Source organism: Ursus americanus, chromosome 3 (assembly GCF_024610735.1).
Source record: "Ursus americanus isolate L20-20 chromosome 3, mUrsAme1.1.p, whole genome shotgun sequence".
Classification (NCBI taxonomy): Eukaryota; Metazoa; Chordata; class Mammalia; order Carnivora; family Ursidae; genus Ursus; species Ursus americanus.
The window spans coordinates 279,547-300,522 of record NC_142129.1 but is presented as its reverse complement, the minus strand read 5'-3'; the positions used below and the strand labels follow the sequence as shown (position 1 = coordinate 300,522).

At 53.9% G+C, this 20,976-nt stretch overlaps 1 protein-coding gene across 1 annotated transcript in view; it reads right to left on the bottom strand.

The window, feature by feature from the left end:
- The window catches only part of VIPR2 (vasoactive intestinal peptide receptor 2), a 66,598-nt gene that overhangs the window by 25,636 nt on the left and 19,986 nt on the right, over positions 1 to 20,976 (bottom strand). The window contains exons 3-4 of the mRNA XM_045792196.2: positions 18,157 to 18,264; positions 13,204 to 13,301 (exon numbers count right to left, since the gene is read on the bottom strand). Coding sequence (XP_045648152.2) covers positions 13,204 to 13,301; positions 18,157 to 18,264 — 206 coding nt within the window. The remainder of the gene's footprint in view (positions 1 to 13,203; positions 13,302 to 18,156; positions 18,265 to 20,976) is intronic.

Sequence of the window (20,976 nt, the reverse complement as noted above, 5' to 3'; positions counted from 1 at the left end):
CTCCACCCAGCCCCCAGTGGGCTGCTGGGAACCGGAGATGGCAAAGCTCGACAGTCTTCAAATCTCTCCTTACCGTCATCTGATCTTCAAACCGAGGTGAAACAGGCGGCTAGCGTGATGTTCTCTGTCTAGCAGAAAGGCAAGCCACCGTTTAAGGGCAGTGGGTAAGGGGGAAAGCAAAACCAAGCGCTCGAGGGATCCCGGTTTGGATCCCTGGAGCTATGTCATGTCTCTGACTTGCCCGTCAATGGGAAAGACAATAGCAACACCACTCCCTTTGGTTAAGGACTTTTTCCTTAACACTTGACGGGGAAGCTGACAGTAGAAGGCGCTGAGCTTTGGGGCTTTCCCTGAGGGTTCCCACAGGAGCGTCTGGGGGTTTTGTCGGGGTGAATGGAGAACTCATAAAAACAGCAGGCAGATTGGCCTGAAGTGACTGTGCGTGGGGACCCCAGGGCACAGGGGCCCAGAGCTGCTGGTTCCTCTGACGAGGCCATCCTCCCCTGGCCTAGTGGGAACAGACTTCTTCCAGAACAAGGTTATGTCTCTCGGGGGCTTTGATCTCTCAGATCCTGCTTCCTGCACCTCTTCCACATTTTCCTACGACTGTGGAGGGGTCAGGCCCGCTCAGTTGCAGTTCTGCTCCCCGAAGGCCTCTGTTCACAGGGCATTGAGAGGAGAGCAAGGATGGTGCCTCTGTTTCTGTCTGTGGACAAAATGGTATTGCTCCAGGAAAATAACCTCTACATTATTAAAACCCTGCCACCCCAAGACAAGGCTGAACCCTAAAAACCCAGTCAGATCGTGGATCTAGCCACTGTGGGTCCATCGGGTGGGTTAACTGACTTTGTTTTTCCTCCAGTGAATAGACGTAATGGATTTCCTACTCTTAGCTGCAGCCACAGTCCTGGAACAGAAGAGCCTGGGCTGGTGCAGAGCGAGAGCCGGGGGTCAGGGACCTCGTGAGGGTTGTGACCGTGTCTGTGGCAGCTGTGCCACAGCAGCTGAGGGTGCAGGGCCCCGGCTTGCCACCCTGGGAGTGCCAGGTGGTCAGCAACAAGGGGGCATCTCATTTAAAGAGATCTCAAGTGAGGGGGATAGATGTCTGTCACTCCAGGAACCTGTGATCTCATTTTCCCTCATAAACAAGCATTCGCTTTTACATGTAATTTGGTATCTTTAATGTTGTGTTCTTTCCCCCTTGGACAGGTCCTGCCAAGCACGGCCTTCACAGGGTGGAGGGAAAATGCCTGGAGGGGGAGCCTGGCCAGTGGAGGCATTTGCTCCCAAGCAATGAAGTCGTGATGCTTTCCTACACAGAAAGGGCTGTCAGTACTCCTCAGGTCCTGAGTGCCACAGCACCGGGTGACCAGATGCCCGAGTTCCACGCCCTTCAGCAGGAGGACAGGACAACCCTGGGTCCCCTGCGGGTACAGAGCCATGTGTTCACATGTTTGAGGCCGATTTACCTGGGAAAGACTTTCAGCACCACCATCACGAATCAGGAAGTAAGACAGAACAGTCCAGGACCACTTCTTTTCAGTACTTCTGAGAAACCAACATGGCCCCTGAGGCCCTGGAGGGGCAGGTGGTGGGGATCCTCTCTCTGAGTCACTTCTGAGTTGGGCAGGCAAGCTCTATGCTCAGCTTTCAGTTGGTGGTCCTGCCTGGGAGGTGGCCCTTCCCTGCCAGCCCGTCATGGAGGACTGCTTCCTGACCCGCCCAGCAAGTGTGTCGGACAAGGTGATGCCTACGTCCTCTTCTCACTTTCCGTGAGCGTACGTCTGTGCTGGAGCTGCAACGCAGGCAGAACCCTTCTCAGGGAACACTGAGGGCCCAGACAATGTTTTCCAAACACTGAGTCATAACTAGGGTGACCACACACTCCGATTTGCCCAGGCCAGGCCCGCATCTGGTGTCCGGAGTCATTATTAATAGCTCCTCCTTTCTCTCTCAAGAGGCCAGGTTTGGCTGACATAGGATACAGGCACCCTATTATAACCCATTAGCAGGTTATGCAATCAATTCAGCGGGCAGCAACCAACATTTAAAGAAGAGTAGCACAGAAAATGTGGTTTTGTGAAATGTGTGTGCTGGATTGCAGTGTGAAATGGATTTCCAGCTGTGCACTTTAACCGAAGGCTTTGCAAGACTGTTGGCTAGACCAGAGACTCCTGACTCAGCCCAGCACAGTCTTAGAAGCTTTCTGGTAAAAGCCGTGCCCGCCTATCACCTCTCCCTTCAGCAAACTCAAGAGACAGACACTCAGCGGTGTTCTCCTCTGACCCTACAGATGCCTTCATCACATGCACCACTGTCTGGAAAACAATGGCTTCTCCCAGAACCTTCTTAGTAGTGGTTCACCTGCTTATCAACAAGTGCCCTTTGCATCAGGGGCAGGAAAAAACACCACGGAAGCTCAGATAGCTTCTGTCTTAGGATGGTTCCCACTTGAATGAGAAGACACAGCTCCTGTCCTCAGGGTGCATGGAGTCCTGTTGGGTAAACAAGACCAAAACACACCTGGAAAATGGACGAGGAAGTGCTAACCTGCATTTCTAAATCGGAATTCAGACTGAACGGCCAAGGCATGAGCAGGGGCAAGAAGAGCTGGGTGGTGGGAGCTGGTGGAGGAAGGGGAAGGAGAGCTGGTCCAGGCTGGAGGGGTTGGGGTGGGGGCCGCTGGCCAGTAGGAGCAGGGGCATCTGGCCCCTAAGAGACAACACCAGCACTGGTGACACCAACTCTGCTTCTCCCCGACTCCAGGACTTGCGCAGTCCATCTCCCCCTACGGCAGCAGGCAAGGGTTGAGGGCTGTGCTTGCTTCACGCTGCAGGACATGCTGGAGTGTGAAGCCCAGTCTGGGGGCCTTCACCTTGGGGAGGCTTCTGGGGCTGTGGCAGATTTCGGGAGCCCGTGACCCAGTAGCCCTCTGTCAGATTACAAGGAGGCACCTGTTCTCTCCGTAAAAAGTGGAAGCCTGAGGCTTTCGTGTTTTATTTATTTATTTATTTGTTTGAGGGGGAGGGGCAGAGGGTGAGAGAGAGAGAATCCCAAGCAGACTCCCTGCTGAGCTCAGAACCCAGTGGTGGGCTTGGTCCCATGACCCTAAGATCACAAACTGAGCCAAAACGAAGGGTCCGACGCCTAACCGACTGCACACCTAGATGCCCCAAGGCTTTGTTTGTTTTAAAACAAATGTGTTAGAGATCGTTATAAACCACCACTTGTCTATGGGGAATGTGGTCCAAGGTTCCTCTTATTTCCCAAGTGCACGGCAAGACATCAGAACCCTGTCTCAAGACGCAAGACGAGGCTCACAATCCCGTCGTAAAACGGAGCAAGTCGAAGTCCTCTGCTTGCTAGTTACTGGCCGTATCTTTGAAGACCGAGCTTTTCTTCTACAGCCGCTCTGCTCTGGGGACTGTAGCAGGACTCGAAACCACGGCGGAGTGTTCTCCAGTTTACAAGATGTCACACAAAATTCATCCACTTCTCCCAACAGCCTTGGGAAGGAAGCAGACTGAAAATGACCATCATGCTCCCGTCAACAGACAAAGAACTGCAGCCCCAGGAGGGGAGAAGCCAGTTTAAGGACACGGGGGCCTCAAGCTGTGAAGCCGAGACTCCAGCCCCGACCCCACGGTGTCATCCCCCTGATGAGAGACCACAGTTACTCTTCAAGAGGAATTAGTTCTGCATGTAAAGAGCTTGGAAGTGGCCACTTCATCCTGATAACGAATGAAAGTCTGAACAAACTGAAAAATCAACCAGTCTTTTTGGATCTGCAAGACAGGGGAGGACACAGGACCAGCGGCTGCCCCACAGCTGGAGGACAGATCGGTGGTCACAGGGAGACCCCTTGCCAGGGCAGAGTCACGAGACTTACTACTGACTCAGCTGCAGCGGTTGAGACAGCCTGGCGTTGGAGGGTGTGGGCAAATGGGTAAGTGGAGCAGAACAGATCCCAGACAGAGACCCACATAAGTGCCGGCCCTGACATTTGACGAAGGAGCAGAGGCAGTTCAGTGGGGGAACAAAGTCTCCCCGTCACATGTGGCCAGAGCCAGTGGACATCCCCGTGCAAAACAGGAATCGAGACTCGGACCTCACAGCTGCACAGAAATTAATGCAGAGTGGATCACAGATCCGAACGTAAAACGCAAACCTAGGAAACTCCCGCTAGATGTCAGAGGAGAGAACCGAGATGACCCCGGGTGTGGGGATGCCTTCGCAGACACAGCAGCAGAGACACGGTCCGTGAGAGAGATAGTCGGTGCGCCGGACGCATTAAAACTAAACTCCTGCTCTGCGAACGACCACGTCAGACAGTGAGCAGCAGACAAGCCCGGGCCGGAGCTGCACCTGGTGAAGGGCTGTCACTCAAAACACATGAAAAACTTTCGAAACTCAACTGTAAGAAAAGAAACAACCCCATTTAAAAACAGGGGCCAAACACCTTCCTAGATGCCTCACTGAAGACCATGTACAGATGGCGGGTGAGCTCACGGAGGGCTGCCCCGCGGGAGGGCACGGGCGTGGTACCCGTGGGACTGCCACCAACGCCCACGGCACACGGGACACCAGCTCTCCCTCCGGCTCAGGCCTACGTGCCACGAACACACGAGACAGCAGCTCGTCCCTCTGTGTCTGCTTCTCCCGGCCAGAAATGATGACCACGACCGTGCTGTGTCTCACGGCTTATTGCGGGATTAAACGAGACAGTCCACACAGAGCTTAGGAAACGCTCTTAGTAAGCGGTTCATGTGACTTGGTTTGATTTTATAATACATGAAAGAGGTTTTAAAGACTATTAACCCAATGACCCAAGTCCTCCTTATTCAGGTGAAGAAATACTCTTCGAGCTTCTCTGCACACGTGCTGCATTCACAGAGAAACTCAGACACGCGGACAGTGGTCTCCTCTTCCCCACCCAGCCCAGACCGGCATCGCAGTGGCAGGGGAGGGGGCCAGGCAGGAGCCCCAAGCCAGAGCCCCCCTGTGGTGCTTCCAGCGGTCAGAGACACACCCCAGGCTGCAGAGGAAGTGGGGGAGCCCTGAGCTGTACATTAGGGGCCCCTCTAGTCGGGGATGCTTCACTTTCCGAGTCAACGGGAGACAGGCACTGGTTCTGCCTGTAGCCATCGGAGACATTTGGGCATTTGGGACAGGTGGGCTCCACAGGTCAGAGGGCACAGGAAGGCACGGCCGACAGCTCTGCGCTGGTGATCGAGGAGCTGCCGCGTGCATGTGTGCGTGCATGCGTGTGAGACCAGCACCCCACACCCTCCTCTCCTCTGTGAAGTCACCGGCTCTCCTGAGGAGCAGACACCTGGGAAACGCCTCTTGAGAGCTCAGATGCCTTGCGGAGGGGGGGTGACGTCCAAGATGGTCTGAGACGCTTATCTGAATAAAGGCCGCTTTCCCAGAGAAACTCTGTGTTGTTATTTCGCTCGGAGCCGCGGCAATAACAGCAATGTGTTTGCAGCTTCTTCAAGCACGGCTGCAGGCGTGACATTTTAAGGAGGAGAGGCTCCGGGGGGAGGGGCGCCACGTCACTCAGCACGCAGGGCCGCCCCTTAGTTTAAGTCACTACATGGAACGTTCCTTTGTTGGTGTGGAGGGCTCAGAGGGGAAAAAAGACTTTCTTTTCAAATCTAAATACGACATTTCTGAGATAAACAGCCATAGGTATTTCGGAGCACTTGATCCCGCTGAGACCTGGATGTCATTGTGAGAAACATCAGACGAGCCCAGCAGACAGCCGTTTACAAAATCACAGGCCTGTATTCTTCAGAAACACAAGAGAAAGACTGAGGAATGTTCCAGATTGGAAACCACTGAAGAGTCATGACGAGCTTGTACCAGGACGCTGACGGGATTGGGGCCCAGACGGCAGGTGCGGTGACAGCAAAACGTTACACTCCCTAAACTGAGTAACAGTGCCCAGGTCACAGCAGAGAATATCCTCACTTTCAAAAAACACACCCTCACGTTTTAAGAGGAGAAAGGGAGTGTGTACGCAGCTGGCGGTGGGTGGCCACGTGCCCACACACCCGCAGCTCGCCGGGTCGCAGGCAGCGCCGCGGCCGTGGCGAGACTCTGCCTGGAGAATCGGGCTGGAGACGTGCGTGTCCCCTGCACCCTTCGAGCACAAAGGGCACCACAGAGACACAGTGTGACAGTTGGGTTTCTTCACTGTCCCGACAACGTCCAGGGTTAGAAGGCAAATATAACTGAGAAATGATTTGACAAACTTGGCATAAATTTAAGTGGTTTTTTTTTTTGGACTAAAATTAGATTTTATTAGAATACAAAAGTAAAATATGCTTACTTCTGAGAAAGTCGTAAATATAACAAAGAGATTTTTTAAAGGGAGAACACAGCTATTACAAGGACCTCCCAGTTCCGAGGAGCTTCTGTCCTTTGTCAGCGGCTCTCGAGGCTCTCTAGCCCATGTCTAGCCACGAATCCCTCAAAGCACACCCGGTGACTGACTGTCAGCAGGGGACTTTGTCAGAACTTTGTCTTCCTTTTGCTGGGTCTCTGACAGAGCCCTCTAGTCCCCAGTAAAACAAATATTGCTAGTTTCCAACCTTTCCTCAATTATTTCAATTAGTCCCCAAATTTGCACATCAAATGGAGAAACTAGTCGGACTACTCCGTGAATAGCCTGGCTGTTCCCCAACCCGCGAGAAGACCAGTGCCTTCCCTCCTGTCCCCACCTGAAGGCCCGGCCAGGGCAGCCAGCATCCCCAGCCTTGCAGACTGCCTGCTGCCTGAGCTCCAAATGCCTGTCTCCCCGGGCAAGGCTGCTCACAGACAAGCCCAAGGAAAGGAGGGCATCAGGGAGTCAGACCCTTCTCAAGAGCACCATTCTGGCTCGAGGCCAGTCTCGTGCTGTTCAAACTTCTGCGGGGCCCCAGCCTGCAGCCCCGAGTTTTGCCCGATGTGCCCAGGTCTGTGGACACACCCAGTCTGCACCATTGTTTGACCAGAAACAGAGGCCCTGCACTCACCAGAGCAGGGCCCTGGGCTCACGGTGGAGCCTTCCCACCCCTGTGAGACTCCATGGGTCTCCTTCCCCAGTGACAGTTTTTTCTTTATATTTCCTTCTAAACTCCTCATCCAGATTCTTCTTTGGCTTTGGAAAGACTCATTCCTTTATTGGGCAAGTACCACACATCATTGTCAGAGGTTCAGCTAAAACTAGCATAAAAAGAGCTAATGACTGTGCCTGTCTCAGGAATCTTCTGAATCATGTCTCTGTTCACGGTCAGCTGAGTCGGCTGGCTCATGTGAGCTCAGGCTCTGCCACCACGGGCAGCACGGTGTCGTGTGCTCTGGTTACGGCTTTCTGACCCAGGCTTCCTGCCGACGTTGTCCCCTCCATGTCCTAGCTGCATCTCTGAGCCCGGTCTTGTCGGCACCTGCCTCGCTGTCCAGCTCCCAGTGTCACCCACTGCTGATGAGCTGTCCCCCTGTGCGGGACTCAGGTGCCCCTCAACACCACAGTGGGAAGCTCCCTCCTGCCACCTGATGTGAGACGAGGCAGACACAGCCCTTGGAGCTGGTTCAGAAGCTGGACCAAACGGGCAACCGTAACAGAAGCAAACACGGGGTGGGGATGCCCCAGACCTCGGGTTAGCGGGCAGAGCCGGGGGCGCACACTTTACCACGTTCAGGGCTCTAATCCCGGCTCTGCGTCCCACAGGCAGCTGCTCAGCACATCTCTGAGGGACCCCTCCCTGAGCAGTGGGACAGCAGCAGGCTCGCAGAGTCCTCGTGAGGACCGAGTGAAATGCCAAAGTGCACTGGACGCGGTTGCACTGCAGACACCACGGTGGCTGAGATCTCCGTTGTCGGGCTGGGGAACCTTGAGGAGGCCACACCAGCGGTTAGGCAGAAAGAGTTACTGGTGTGTCTGAAAGCTGAGAGGAGAGTGCAAAAATATTTTTAGGAATATGGCATAATATGGAAGAAATGTGTCCACTTGATGCATGGGGAGGCTGAGATGCCAGACAGTTCTCTTGGCTAAATTTAGCTGAAGCACTCTTTATTTAAGAACCGTGTTAGCAAATATATAATATAGGAGACACATGGAGTGCACAGCCTTGCACGTCCACTGCACACAGGATTCCGGTGTCGCTAGGGGGCTGTCCTCTGGCGGGACAGGGGCACAGCTGGAGGGCAGAGTCACACATGGCGACTGAGACATGGTCAAGGGCGCGGGTGCTGGCCTGGGTCCTTGTACATTCACCTGGAAAACTCCTGATACTCAGGGAGGGGAGGCACCTCTGACCCCACAGACACTTGTGGTGGCTAAATTTCTAGGTGTTTCCATGTTTCCCCAGCTCTCAGCATCCCTGGGAGATGGGATGGGAAACTAAGGCAGGGAGCCTGGCTTGAGGGAGTGCCCTGCACTGGAGCCTCAAGACAGCCTTCACTGCAGGAAAAACGCCAAGAGACTGGTCTGCTCAGCGGAGCCCTGGGGTAGGGGGCCAGGCCTGGAGGGATGGACCACCAGGCAGATGACTCCAGGTAGAATGACCCCTATTGGCCGTCCCACCGGAGGCTGAGAACATGACGCTAGGACAGCCTCTTCAGCCCAGGAGACCCTCAGCTCCCATGAGTGGGGACACCCACGTGCTGCTTGGAAGGCTGGGGCATGGGAAAGGACAGAGGGCAGCTCCTGGTGTGACCCCTGTGGGCCCCTGGCTGTGCTCCTTAAATCCCCTTAATGGGAGGAAGCACTTCATGCGATGATTCAAAGATCAAAGGCCGGAGAGGAAAATGCTCGTACACCAAGGCACACGTCCAAAGGGGGCTTTGGTGGGAGAGGGTCATAGACAAGGAAGATTGGACACGGAAACCAGGACCTGGTGACAGAGTCTGAGCCAAGCCCTCCAGCTGCATGGTCTCACTGCGGCTTGTGAGACCCAGAACATAAAGGCCCAGACCACCGCCAAAGCCCCCTGTGACCCTCGGGCTGCCCTGGTCCAGAGCGAGAAGCAGCTTCACCATAGTGCTTCCCGCCATCATCTCAGAGGTCTCTGGGGTCTTCGGACACTGATTCCTTCACGGGACTCCCCATTCCTGACTTCATTTTTTCTTTTGAGTCACTCACCACACATAGCCAAGCCTGTGGCTTTGTGGAGGCTAATTTTTTTCTGGAATTTAATTAATTCTGAAACCAACCAAGTTTGCACACACAACAGCCAGAGCAGGGTCTGGCTGTGTGAGAGCAGGAAATCCAATTAAAATCATACAACCGGGCGGACAGTGAGCTGCTGATGAGATGAGGAATGACATTGCAAGCAGTTCACTGGGCTCACCTCCAGCGCCGCCCGAGGAGACCCAGCTGGGGCCGCGAACCCGCCGGGCCCTCTGTGCGTCCGCCACACCGCGTGGTTCTCGTCTTCCACAGGATTCCTTAAACAACCAAGTATTCAGAGTATGTGAATGGTGGAAACGGCAATCAGGAAGAAGACTTACTCACTTTGGTTTTGTGCCGTCATTCTCTTCACATCCACACGTTGAAATATTTTGACTTTCTAATCCATTAGTAGGGAATATGCATTCGTGATATTTGTAGAATCTCTGAAATGTTTAATTAAGAAGAAAAATAGCTCTTCAGACTGGATGGAAAAGCATCAGAAAAGCAGAGACACTGCTTCACGCAGGCCGGGCTTAGTCACACGCCCTTCTGAGAGCCTGAAGAGTTGCCATCGGTTTTCCTGGGAATGCCACCTACAGAGTGATCCAGGGGAAACGCAGGGAAAGAGCTGCCGGCTTTGACTTGTCAAGCGTGCCAACGTTGCCTCAAATGTCCGCTCTCAGGACCTGCCCACGACCACAGTGGGTTCATGACAGCAGGACAGGCTTACAACACCGGGATTCCCAAGAAACGACTGTGGAACGAATGAATGAGGAGGGGCCTACCCTCGAATAAATGCTACTGGGAGCTCTGGGGACATTCTGCTTCCACCCCACACAGGCCTCTAGGATGCCTGCAGACAGTGGAACGAGAGGTGTGGGGGGGTGAACATGGGTGTCGGAGCCCTACCCCCTCACCCCCGACCACAGAGGCCCAGGACTGTCCTGGTCCCTGGGGCCTGTCTTCTTGCCCCTGAAACGGGCTGACGGCATCCGTAAGGGTCACCTGGGAGGCAGACGTCATGTGGCAGGTTGCCCTGAAGCCACTCCTGGGGTCCTGATCACTGTGAAGAAGGGCAATCACCATTCCTGGTCAGAATGTAGGGTCCGCAGAACGGGGCCTGTGAACTCTTCCTCCTACAGAAATAGTCCTGAAGCTGGGAATAGATTCTGAACCAGTTCAAGTCTTATTCTTAGAAAGCCAACAGGATGGTCTCCTGGTTTGGTCATATCAAATACCGAAACAGCAGTTTGGGACTGGTCTAGAACCTGAAATCCACAGGTATCTTCCCATGAAAACGTGCTCCGAATTCGACCTGCGCAGGTCACCAACCCTGGGCTCCACCCTGGAGTCTCAGCAGCCGCGATTGTGGCACCAACCCTCCGTCTTCCAGCTGGGGCAGCTCAGGGGCCGCCGGAGCCGTCAGCCCCAGTGTTCAGGGCTCTCTACCACCGTGGGTGTCCTGCCCGAGAGGGGACTCGCGAGAGGCTGGCATCTCACTGGGCCTTCTTGCAGAGTCCAGTCCACACAAGAAGAACGACATGAACTCTCATCTGCCGTGTAAGGCAGCCCCCGGCCAGTGTGCAAAGCCCTGTGTGGTGAGACTCCAAAACCAGCAGGCTGAGGCTCTGATCCGGAGACGGAGGAAAGACCAGAGGCAGGCGAGAAGGCAGAGGGACGGAGAGGGCGTTCTGTGGGTTAGATTCTGAAAACGTGTCCTTTGACTGACGCCCTGGGCGCTGCTCTGCATCTGTGCTTCCCTGGCCACAGCCTGGCTGAGGGTGTCAACCACCCTGTGTGTCCTTTGGGACGTGCAGGACGGAGTGCAGCCGCACACGTTCCCTGAGTGCCAGGTGCGCACAGGCCCCAAGGGGCTCCCCACTGGCCAGAGAGAATGCAGGCCCACCCCAGGCTTCACTTGGAGCTCAGGTGACTGCACCCTGAGGGGGAAGGTGAATACAACTGACAGAAAAGCTGAGTCTCAATGACTGCACAACAGAAACAGAGCCGGGCCTCTGACCACGTCCTGTCATACCCGAACCTCAGTGTTTCCATCTGCAGGGTGGGCTATCACCAAGACTAAGTAAGACAGGGCTGGGGAACATGGGGAATGTTAGTCAAAGGGTAAAAACTTCCAGTTATAAGAGGAATAAAGTCTGTGTCTCACCAAAAAAAGAAAAAAAATAGGTAAATATGTGAGGCGATGGATAATTAGCTTGATTGAGGGAATCATTTTACAACACACGTATATACACACATCAAAACCTCACTCTGCATACGGGCATGCCGTGTAGACACTGTGGGTTTGTTTCACACCCCTGCAGTAAAGCAAATATTGCAATTAAGGGAGTCAAGCGAATGGTTTGGTTTCCTAATGCTTGTGAGAGTTATGCATACACCATACTGTAGTTTCCGAATGTACAACAGCATTGTGTCTAAGAAAATGACGTACGTACCTTACTTAAAAATACTTTATTGTTAAACAATGCTAAACATCACCTGAGCTTTCAGTGCGTCTAACCACTGATCACAGATCGCTGTAACGAATAAGCACGAAAATCTCAGGAATATTGTCAGAATTAGCAAAACGTGACACAGACGAAGTAAGCAAATATTGTTGGATAAATGTCCCCCACGGGCAGTGCAGCGTTGCCACAACCTCCAATCTGTAAAAACAGTGTCGCCAAGTGCGGTAAAGCGAGGTAGGCCTGTACCTTAAATACAGACAATGTTCGTATGTCAATCAACCGCAACAGAAAAAGACCACGTGAGACGATAGTGGTAACGGACGTGGCTCACAGTATGCACTGGACCCCACCACCATCGTGCTCACTGTTGGCCAGACGTCAGGAAACCTACCTTCGATTAGTGAGATACTGGCTAAAATGCAAGGTACTTCCTTTTCTAGGGTTTAATAATTCGGTGGTAAAAGAATTGGCTTTATACCATAAATCTTAGTGAGGAGAGCAAAGACAGTCCCTCTATAAAAAAGAACGCGAAAGATGTGTTAATCCCCCAGGAAAATGGGTCTGACAGTGACATCGGTACCAGTGTCACTGGTGGTGGGATGGCAGGGCCCAGGGCTGGTGGGAAGTGAGACCAATGTGCACGAGTAGCTAGGTGTTCCCCAAGTTCTTTAAAAGGGGCTCGAGTAGGTTCCCACACAGCAGGTGTTTGCAGGGGACGGGTGCAAGAAACACACCTGACTTCAGGTGTATACAGCATTCACCTGTCGTTAATATGGCGTTGGGGGTGAAGGAACGCAGCCCAAAGGGAGGACGGCGACCTGGTTTTCTGGTGGTAAACAAAGCGAAACCACAATCATACAATGTTGCAGGGTGAACGTGCAGGAGGCTGAGCAGAGCTGAGCAGACTTGATGTGACACATCATTTAAACAATCACATTCCCATTTTGAACACACCTCCGTGGCCTCCCTACACCACGCCGGCCAACAGTGCAGCCCTAGCCATCAGTGGAGCCCCCAACACGCCCTGGGCACTGTCGGCCAGGGATGCACTCAGTCTCTCAGTTTGCACACACGCTCCACTGTTAGTCCCGTCTCCTGCTGCTGGCTCACAGCTAAAAACATGACTGCACGGCTTCTGGACCGCCCGCTTTGTGGCAAAGTCCTAAACAGGCCAAAGAAACCTGTCGGCCGAATGGATGCCCGTTAAAGCTCATTTCAGGCAGCAGAGCCACTCAGACAACCGGAAGGCGAAGAGAATGAGGCTTTCCTGCCTCCAAAGTGGCAGAACCATGAAATGACGCCAAATTCTGGGCACAGATCTGAAATAGGGACTTCGCCCAATTTGGCCATTAAGCAGCTCAGCTCTTCGGAGGAAAGGAAATGCACGTAATTCTCATCAGGCAGCACACTGACGCTGTCCGTGCGCACTTCCAGGAAAGGGACTAGAAAGTGCGAGATCACGCGGGGGCCCTTACCTTGCTCCAGAAAAGGGACTAGAAAGTGCGGGATCACGCGGGGGCCCTTACCTTGCTCCAGAAAAGGGACTAGAGAGTGCGGGAATTGCGTGAGGACCCTTACCTTGCTCTCGTCCTCGGCGCCATTATAGCCGCATGCATCTATGAAGTCTGGAAACATCTCTGACCACCCATCACTCGTGCAGTTTTTGCTTATGTTTCCTGGAAGATCAAGTGTAGGCGTTAGGCCTGCAGGCCCACAACTGCTGGCCTTAGTAGTGATGTGCGGCTTGCAGGGGCATGGCCCCGCATGCTTCCTCTCTCTGGTCGGTGAGGAGCTGAGTCTCAACCCATTCAGCCACTTCACGCTGTGTGCGTTCACCCCCAGCCCCCCCGGGCTCCCTACCCACAGAACCGGGTTTTGCAGGGCCTCAGTAGCTCGCGGGAAAGCTTCTGTGTCATGAGGCCCAGGTGCAGTGGTAATGGCTATAATGGCCTGTGTTGTTATTATTAAGGAGCACAATGAAAATTAACAGACTCCTCTTCTGTCCAGAGGGAGACAGTGATCGCCAGATCCCAACCATTCCAGAGCCTGCTATCCTATTCCATCCTGTTCTGTGCCAGCTCCTTCGCTCGGCTGCCCTGGGCATGGCCAGCACGCACAGGCAGGCAGCACGGGTCAGTGACATCGGAGGAGGAGACTGTGGGTATAAGATTTAAACTGCATGAAATACAGGCAGTTTCAACCTTATAGCACTGTCTGTTTTTGTTTGTTTTTTGTGTTTTTTTTTGCTCCTAATTAATGTAAACATGCGTGTTGAACTCAGGAATGCAATGTTCCCTCTACTTAGAAGAACGTGTCAGGGCGCCCGGGTGGCTCAGTCGGTCAAGCCTCCCACTCTTGGTTTCAGCTCCGGTCATGATCCCGGGGTCATGGGATCTAGCCCCACGTTGGGCTCTGCACTCCATGTGGGGTCTGCTTGAGATTCTCTCCCTCTGCTCCTCCCCCACCACGTTCCTTCTCTCTCTCCAATAAATAAATAAACAACAACAACAAAGTGGCCTCAGTCGGTGACCACAGTAGGCGCTGAATGGTGATGAGTGACCTGAGGTGGGGGCTCTGTTGACCTGTGATGGAGCTGAGACTTGCAGGGGGGGCTTCGGGAAGCTCAGGCCTGGGAAGGCACTTCCTGCCCTTGGCGCTGGGAGGCTCAGCAGCTGACCACCCACCAAGCTTCCTCCCTGACTCACAGCCCCTGAGGCTGTCAGAATAGCAGATATTTTCACTCACATCTTCTCTCTGCTTGGGACTGACACTGTGAGCAGACTTGTTGGGCACTACTGTTCCCACTTTACACATGAGACTGAGACTCAGTAACACGCCCAAGGTTCCGTAATGCCTGAGTGGCGGAAACAGGTTTTCTCACTCAAAAACCCTTTATGTTTTCTACACAGGTGGCCTACATGACTGATTAATCAAACAAAATCAAGAGAAGGCGTGTTCACGTTGAGGTGATAACATGTGTAAGCGATTCTTGGCGTGCTGTGTGGAGGCGGCAGGAGGGCCCAGACCCTGACCCTGCTGGCAAGAAAGTGGGGTTAGGGGCTCAGCAAAGCCACCGGCGGCATCACGTAGGCTTGCCCTGCCACCCTCCAACACGCTGTCCCCTGCATTTTTCTGATTTCAGGCCCCAAACCTCCTCCTGCTCTAGCCCCAGGGGGAGACTGGGGGCAGCTGGAGGGCAAGGACCACAGCTGGTAGTGGAGGTAAGACAAAGTCCTGAAAGGGACAAGGCTTGGGGAGGTGAGAGAGGGCCCAGGGAGGAGAGAGAGGGCCCAGGGAGGAGAGAGAGGGACTGGGGAGGTGAGAGAGGGGCTGGGGAGCTGAGAGAGGGACTGGGGAGGTGAGGGGGGGGCCAGGGAGGTGAGAGAGGGACTGGGGAGGTGAGAGAGGGGCTGGGGAGCTGAGAGAGGGGCCGGGAAGGTGGGAGTGGGCCCAGGGAGGTGAGACAGGGCCCAGGGAGGAGAGAGAGGGACTGGGGAGGTGAGAGAGGGGCTGGGGAGCTGAGAGAGGGACTGGGGAGGTGAGGGGGGCCCAGGGAGGTGTTGGGGTGCTGGGGAGGTGAGGGGGGACCTCGGAGGTGATGGGGAGGGGAGGCCTGGTTGGTGAAAGCAGGACCAAGGAAGAAAAGACAGCTTTAGGACTCAGGAGCCTGGACCCTGTTCTCCCTCCTCGGTGAGAGGAATCTCTTCCCACCCTGACTTTGTGAGCCCTCCTCTACCTGTGGGACCATCTGCTCTATGGGAACCCTCACCACTTTGTGGGGACCCCCCATCCTCGTGAACTCTCTCTGCTGTAGCCCTAAATTCAGCCGCAGTGCCTGGGGGCCCTCTGTTGACAGGTTCCTCTCTCCTCTGTTCCCCAAGGCTGATTACAGGCTTCCAGTCCTTTGCTCATTGAGTGTAAATCTGAGTGTGGCTGTTAGGAGGGTCCTTGGTTGTGCCCTGAGGCAGGAAGGCTGGGCGTGCCTGCACTGCACGGAGCAGTGTGTCCTTCGGGGCGTGGAGGCCCCTGCCCTCCAGACAACCCAGTCCGAGTGAGAGCAGCTCCATGTGTGAGCTCTGTGTCGAAGGCATTGTGTTAGGCAAGCTCCACAGCCCTCTGCAGAGGGTCTGACTCCAACGCCCAGCTCATTTTGGGACTTGCTCACGTCCTTGCAGGACAAGTTCGCATGGCCAGAACTCAGAGCCCAGGCTGCTTGGCTACGGGGCATGTGCTCTGGACCATTTTGTCCAGATGCAGGGCACATCCACCCTCCATGCTACGCTTGAAGGCACCCGCGGCACCCCGAGGTGCTCTTCAGAACAACCCTCCCTCCTCTCCGAGCCTGCCCTGCTCCTTCACCTGACCGCTTCCCGCTGGGACTCCTCGGTGCTGCACCGAGTCCCCAGAGCTTTGCTGCCACACTGGAGGCAGAGCCCTTGCCTGCCTGTGGGGATGGACTTGCACCCCATACCCTAGCACAGCTCAGAGGGGCCTCCCCAGCATGAAGACAGCAGAGAGCAAGGTGCTGGCTGCCATGACCACATGCACGGCTCTCCGGAGAGGCCCCCAGCTTCCCACTTACTGGAGGTATGAGAACCCAGTAAAGAAAACAACTTTTTATAAAAACACAGATCTATTTCTTGAACATTTGGGTCTGTGGACCAAATGATCACATGTCACTCTACGGCCTGGCGCTCCCCACAGGTCACTGGGAGGAGCGACTACCATATTTGTAAAAGCTTTCTGTAAACTGGAAAGTACCTCACAGACTCAAGCCCTGCTGGTTCTTCATTGTATTTCAAGACCACCCATTTATCTCTGCCAAATTTCACCTTTGGGGCCTCAGCCCATTGTCATCTGATGCCTGTGGGCCCCGGCCCCAGCCCTACTCCGCCCCCACCTCTGGACTATGTCCACGTTTCTCTGAGTAATTACACGAGCATTCTAAGCATTCCCTGTGGACAGCAGTTTGTCAACAGTCTGTGTAAGTACCTCCCGGTTCACACTTTTGTGACCAAACAAGTGGATGCGTGTCCACCTGAGATCGTCCAGCCATGATACGCAGATTTAGGGCAACTCCAGCAGACTTCCCAGTGGTGGAGACGCTCCCCGCGATAGCACGGCCGTGTCATGTTCCCTGCTTGGACAAGAAAGCATCAAGCATCTAACCCAAGACATCCCCAAAGGAGAGGGTGCACAGTGATTCTAAGCAGAGCCAGATGCTGAGCCGACCTGGGCGCTGCGTGCCCCTGATGGCTCCTGTCTGGCACAGGCTGGGTGCTCACAGCAGATGGCCCAGGAGCCAGAGCTCTTGCGTTTGTCCGTGGGAAACCCCCGGCTGCCCCCGGAAGCATTCAGAGCCCAGCCATCTGATTCGGGGTAGCCTAGGTCTATGCTAGTTCATTTGGGATTTCTGGGAGAATATTACAGCCCAAACCATTTGGTAGAAATGTTATTGATGGGACAGGATATTTTTTAAAGTTCAGATTCTCCAAAATGATTTAGTTTTTCTGAGCTGAAGATGACCAATGATGCTTATGCAGGCGTGACCAGTCTGCTCAGACTGCTTCACTGACTAACTCACGGAGAACAAGTCTCACCGTGCAAGTCACAAGGATGAAACAAAACCTTTTCCTTTTGAGTCCCCTTTCTCTCCATCCCGATCTGAGCCACAGCATTCTGCTTGGGGCACTACAACAGTTGTAGCTCTCAGAGTTTTTACCCCGTAACGTTGGCTCAAGAAGAAAATAAGTTCTCTACAGTACTCCAAAGTACCATGCCTCTCCGACTTCCAGATGTATCTTCTCTCTTCTATTTTTCCAGACAGATTTCTTCATGTTATAAGAATCTGGATTATTTACAACAACACAAAAGACAACACAGCAGAGCCACCTCCTGGGAACGAGCCAAGAGAAGGAGCAGTGCTGTGCAGAGAGCAGACACAGGACAGGTGGCACACCCCCGCCCCGGCCAGCCCCTTCTGACCCCGGACACAGAGACTGTGGGTCCTCGGGCCTCATGGAGCTAGTTCAGAAAGTGGGGGCTGGGAGCTGAGGAGAGTCAGTCCAATGAGCAAGACGTTTCCTGTGCACGAGAAGCTGCGTCTGGACTCCAGGGGAGGCTGGCCGCTGTCCCCGAGCATCGGGGCTCCTCAAAACCTCTGGGGATGCTCTCTGGGGGCTCCTGGGCAGCCACACACGGCAGGGAAGCGTGGTTATGTTCTCGGTGCCTAAAGCCACGGCCCTCGTGTCTGTTGCCACCTCCCCCCATTTTGGAGCTCAGGCCCCATCTGTCACGTATCAGGCTCATGCGTCCACGCTTGCCTAAGACCTGCTCTCCCCGGTGTTTGGTTTCAGGTGGCTGAGCCAGCAAGAAGCCTCTCCTCCTCCTGCTCCCAAAGCCAGCTCAGCACACGATGGCACAGCTGTTCACTGACTCACTTCGTAAAGGAAACCAATAAGCCTGCTTGTGGCCTTGAGGGGAAGCGAGCCCACAGCCTCTGCAGGAGCTTAGGCACAATGCTGACCGTACCTGGTTTGCTGTAAAAATTGCTGAACACTTTAGGACAGGGCACTGTGACGGTCTCGCCTACATCCGCCGGTCGCCAGCAGGTGATGTTGTCCCAGACACCAGTGCAGGCTGGAGGGAGAGAGAAAGTGTGAGAAGGACTTACGCGCACAAGGGAAGCTCAGGGGTTGCAGCTTGCGGGAAGCCCAGGCTGACAGGAGCACATCTGCTTAAAAGCTTTGCAAGTAGATAGCCCAGTACTTAGATGGTTATCTTGCAAATTACTTTTTTTTGTGGAACAAGTTTGCACCAACAATGTTATTGAGAATATTCTTAGCTTGTGTGCTCATTTGAACCAGGTTTGGAGAAATAACCAGATGTGTGGCAGAAATAACTGAGTGTCCCGCTGTGTACCGTGCTGCTGAATTTTCTTGAACGGCGAGTTATTCTTCCGCTGATGTGCGTGCCCCGGCGTGATCACATGGGTACTACCTGGGGTGGTGTAAGTCCTGAAGGCTTGGGGTCCCCGGGATGCACGTACACTTACTTGTGCTTTCAGGGCATCTGACTTCAAGGGTAATTTGCAAGTTTGAGTATTTGATCCGTTTACTTGATTTTAACAGTTAAGATGGCATCTAAGTCATGAAATCTCAGGTTACCTCATGCAGTTATCAGATAGCCTAGTCTGCATAATGTTATAGCTGAAGCTATTTTCCAGCTCTCTTACAGGGTCTCAGCACCCACCCCACCCTGTGCAAGGCCTACCTTGTGTCCGTCATCCCAGATGGAAGGCAGTGACCCCGCACACAGACCGTGATGGAACCCACACTCGAACCCAGGGCTTTATACTGCAAGCCCAAGGTACTGCTACTGCATTTTGTGACCTCTAAGGTGCTGTATTTCGTTTAAACTTCGGTATCGGAGGAGCCATGGGCCAGCCTCGGTAGAAGCAATGAGCCGCAGCCCGAGCCCCCAGCCCGAGCGGCAGCTGCACGCAGACACCAGCGGTATCTGCAGTCTTGGTGTGACCACCGCAGGGTTTTACTTCAACGACGCGGATGCCTCTGATAAAGTGGGCATAAGTCAAGTTTCGCAGGTGAAAATGCTTTCTAAAGGTTTTAAAATAAAAATGAAAATATATTTATTCTAAAACTTCAATTACATGCCAACGATTAAATGAGTGCATAAATTCATACCATGTTAACATTCTTACATATTTAAAGAAATACTGCTTTTGAAGAAATATCCAGAGCAAGTCATGAAGTACAAGTGAGTGACGCTTCTCCAGGTATGCACCTCGGCAGCAGAGCCCAGGCCAGGGAGGGGCCCCGCGGTGACAGCACACGTGACACTGTCCCACGTCAGCGCAGGAGACAGGTGGGTGCTGAGGCTTGGACGAGACCCGCCAGGGCCAGGGTTTCCAACAGAGAGCCACCAAGGGGCCGGTAAAGGTGCCCAGGTCTCCAGAGAAACACAAGCGGAGGCTGAGACTCTCACCGACGGGAAAGCAGCGCGTTCTGAGCGCCGGCCATTGGTTTTTGTGACGGTTCAGCTGTCTTCACCACAAAAATGATAATTTCTGCTTTAATGACGAACCCTTAATGGAGACATATTAAACCCACAGGTTTGTTTCAGTCAATCTTCGTATTACAGCAGGATTTGATTCAAGTCCCTAGAGTCCCATGGATCACCGTTTCCATCGTCGGCAAGCCTTCCCTTTATTTGTGCGTTTCCTGGACCCACAGGTAGTGGTCGTGCAGGACTCAGAGGCTACTCAGAGGTTACTCAAGGGTAACCAGCCTTCCTGCTGGCGGTCCAGCAGGGAGAGCAGTATGCCCGGCCCAGCGGTGTGTGTGGATATGTGGCGAGTCTGAGGGCAGGAGACAGCCAATCAGGAGTCCATAAGCTCCTCCCTTCCACTTCCCAAATCCCACGAAAATGACATCAAGACGTTTGAAAGGGCAGCACCCAGAGATGGCAGTAAACTCGGATGATAGAAAGCATTCATCTGTGCTAAGTAATGAGGGAGAGCAGAGGGAGACACTGCCAGGCCTGCAGAAGCGTGAAGAGCGAGAGGCCGGCGACGCTTGCCCACCGGAAGGGCTCTGGACACAGGGCGCCGAGCACGGGCTGGACGGAATGCCAGAGCACCTGGTCAAACTTGAATTCTGAGCACTGAGACCTCCCTCCTGCTTCCCTTGCCAGGTTCTCCTGGAGGCTGAGCGTAGGCCCCTAACCAGAACAGAAGCCTTGGGAGGCCCCAGACCAGCCAGGCCAACTGAGGCAGGAGGACGGAGCACCCAGGAGGAGATGCTGTAAGAAAGAAACAGCACTTTGTGATGACCTCACGTACCCGCTCGTCTTGAGAGTAATTTGTTGTTTTGGTACGAAGTGTGATGCGTACTTACTGATACACGGAAAATGAAGGGACAGAAACATCAGGCACTTGTCGTGGCAGGAAAGCATCAAGTTATACAAGAAAGGAAACAGTGATTGTTGTATGGACAACCGTGACCTAATACTGTAAGCCAACAGCTGTGCCGTGACTCTGCTGGAGGGCAGACCGGAGGAGGGACCGAAGCGCGACCGGCAGGGGCCATGCTGATGAAAGACCAGCATGAGCAAGGACATCACGTTGGGGAGAGAAGGCTAGTCTGAGAAGCGGTGAGCAGTCTAGGTCGTCTAAGACTACGTGGTCCGGTGAGGCAATCAGGCCTGCGGGAGGAATTTGGTTTTGTTATGCCCTGGCAGCAACCCTCGGTATCTAAGACAGTGATAACGAGGTCCAGAGTCGGTCTGGGAGGAGAAAAAGCTTGTTCATATCGACAGACGCTGAAAAGTTAG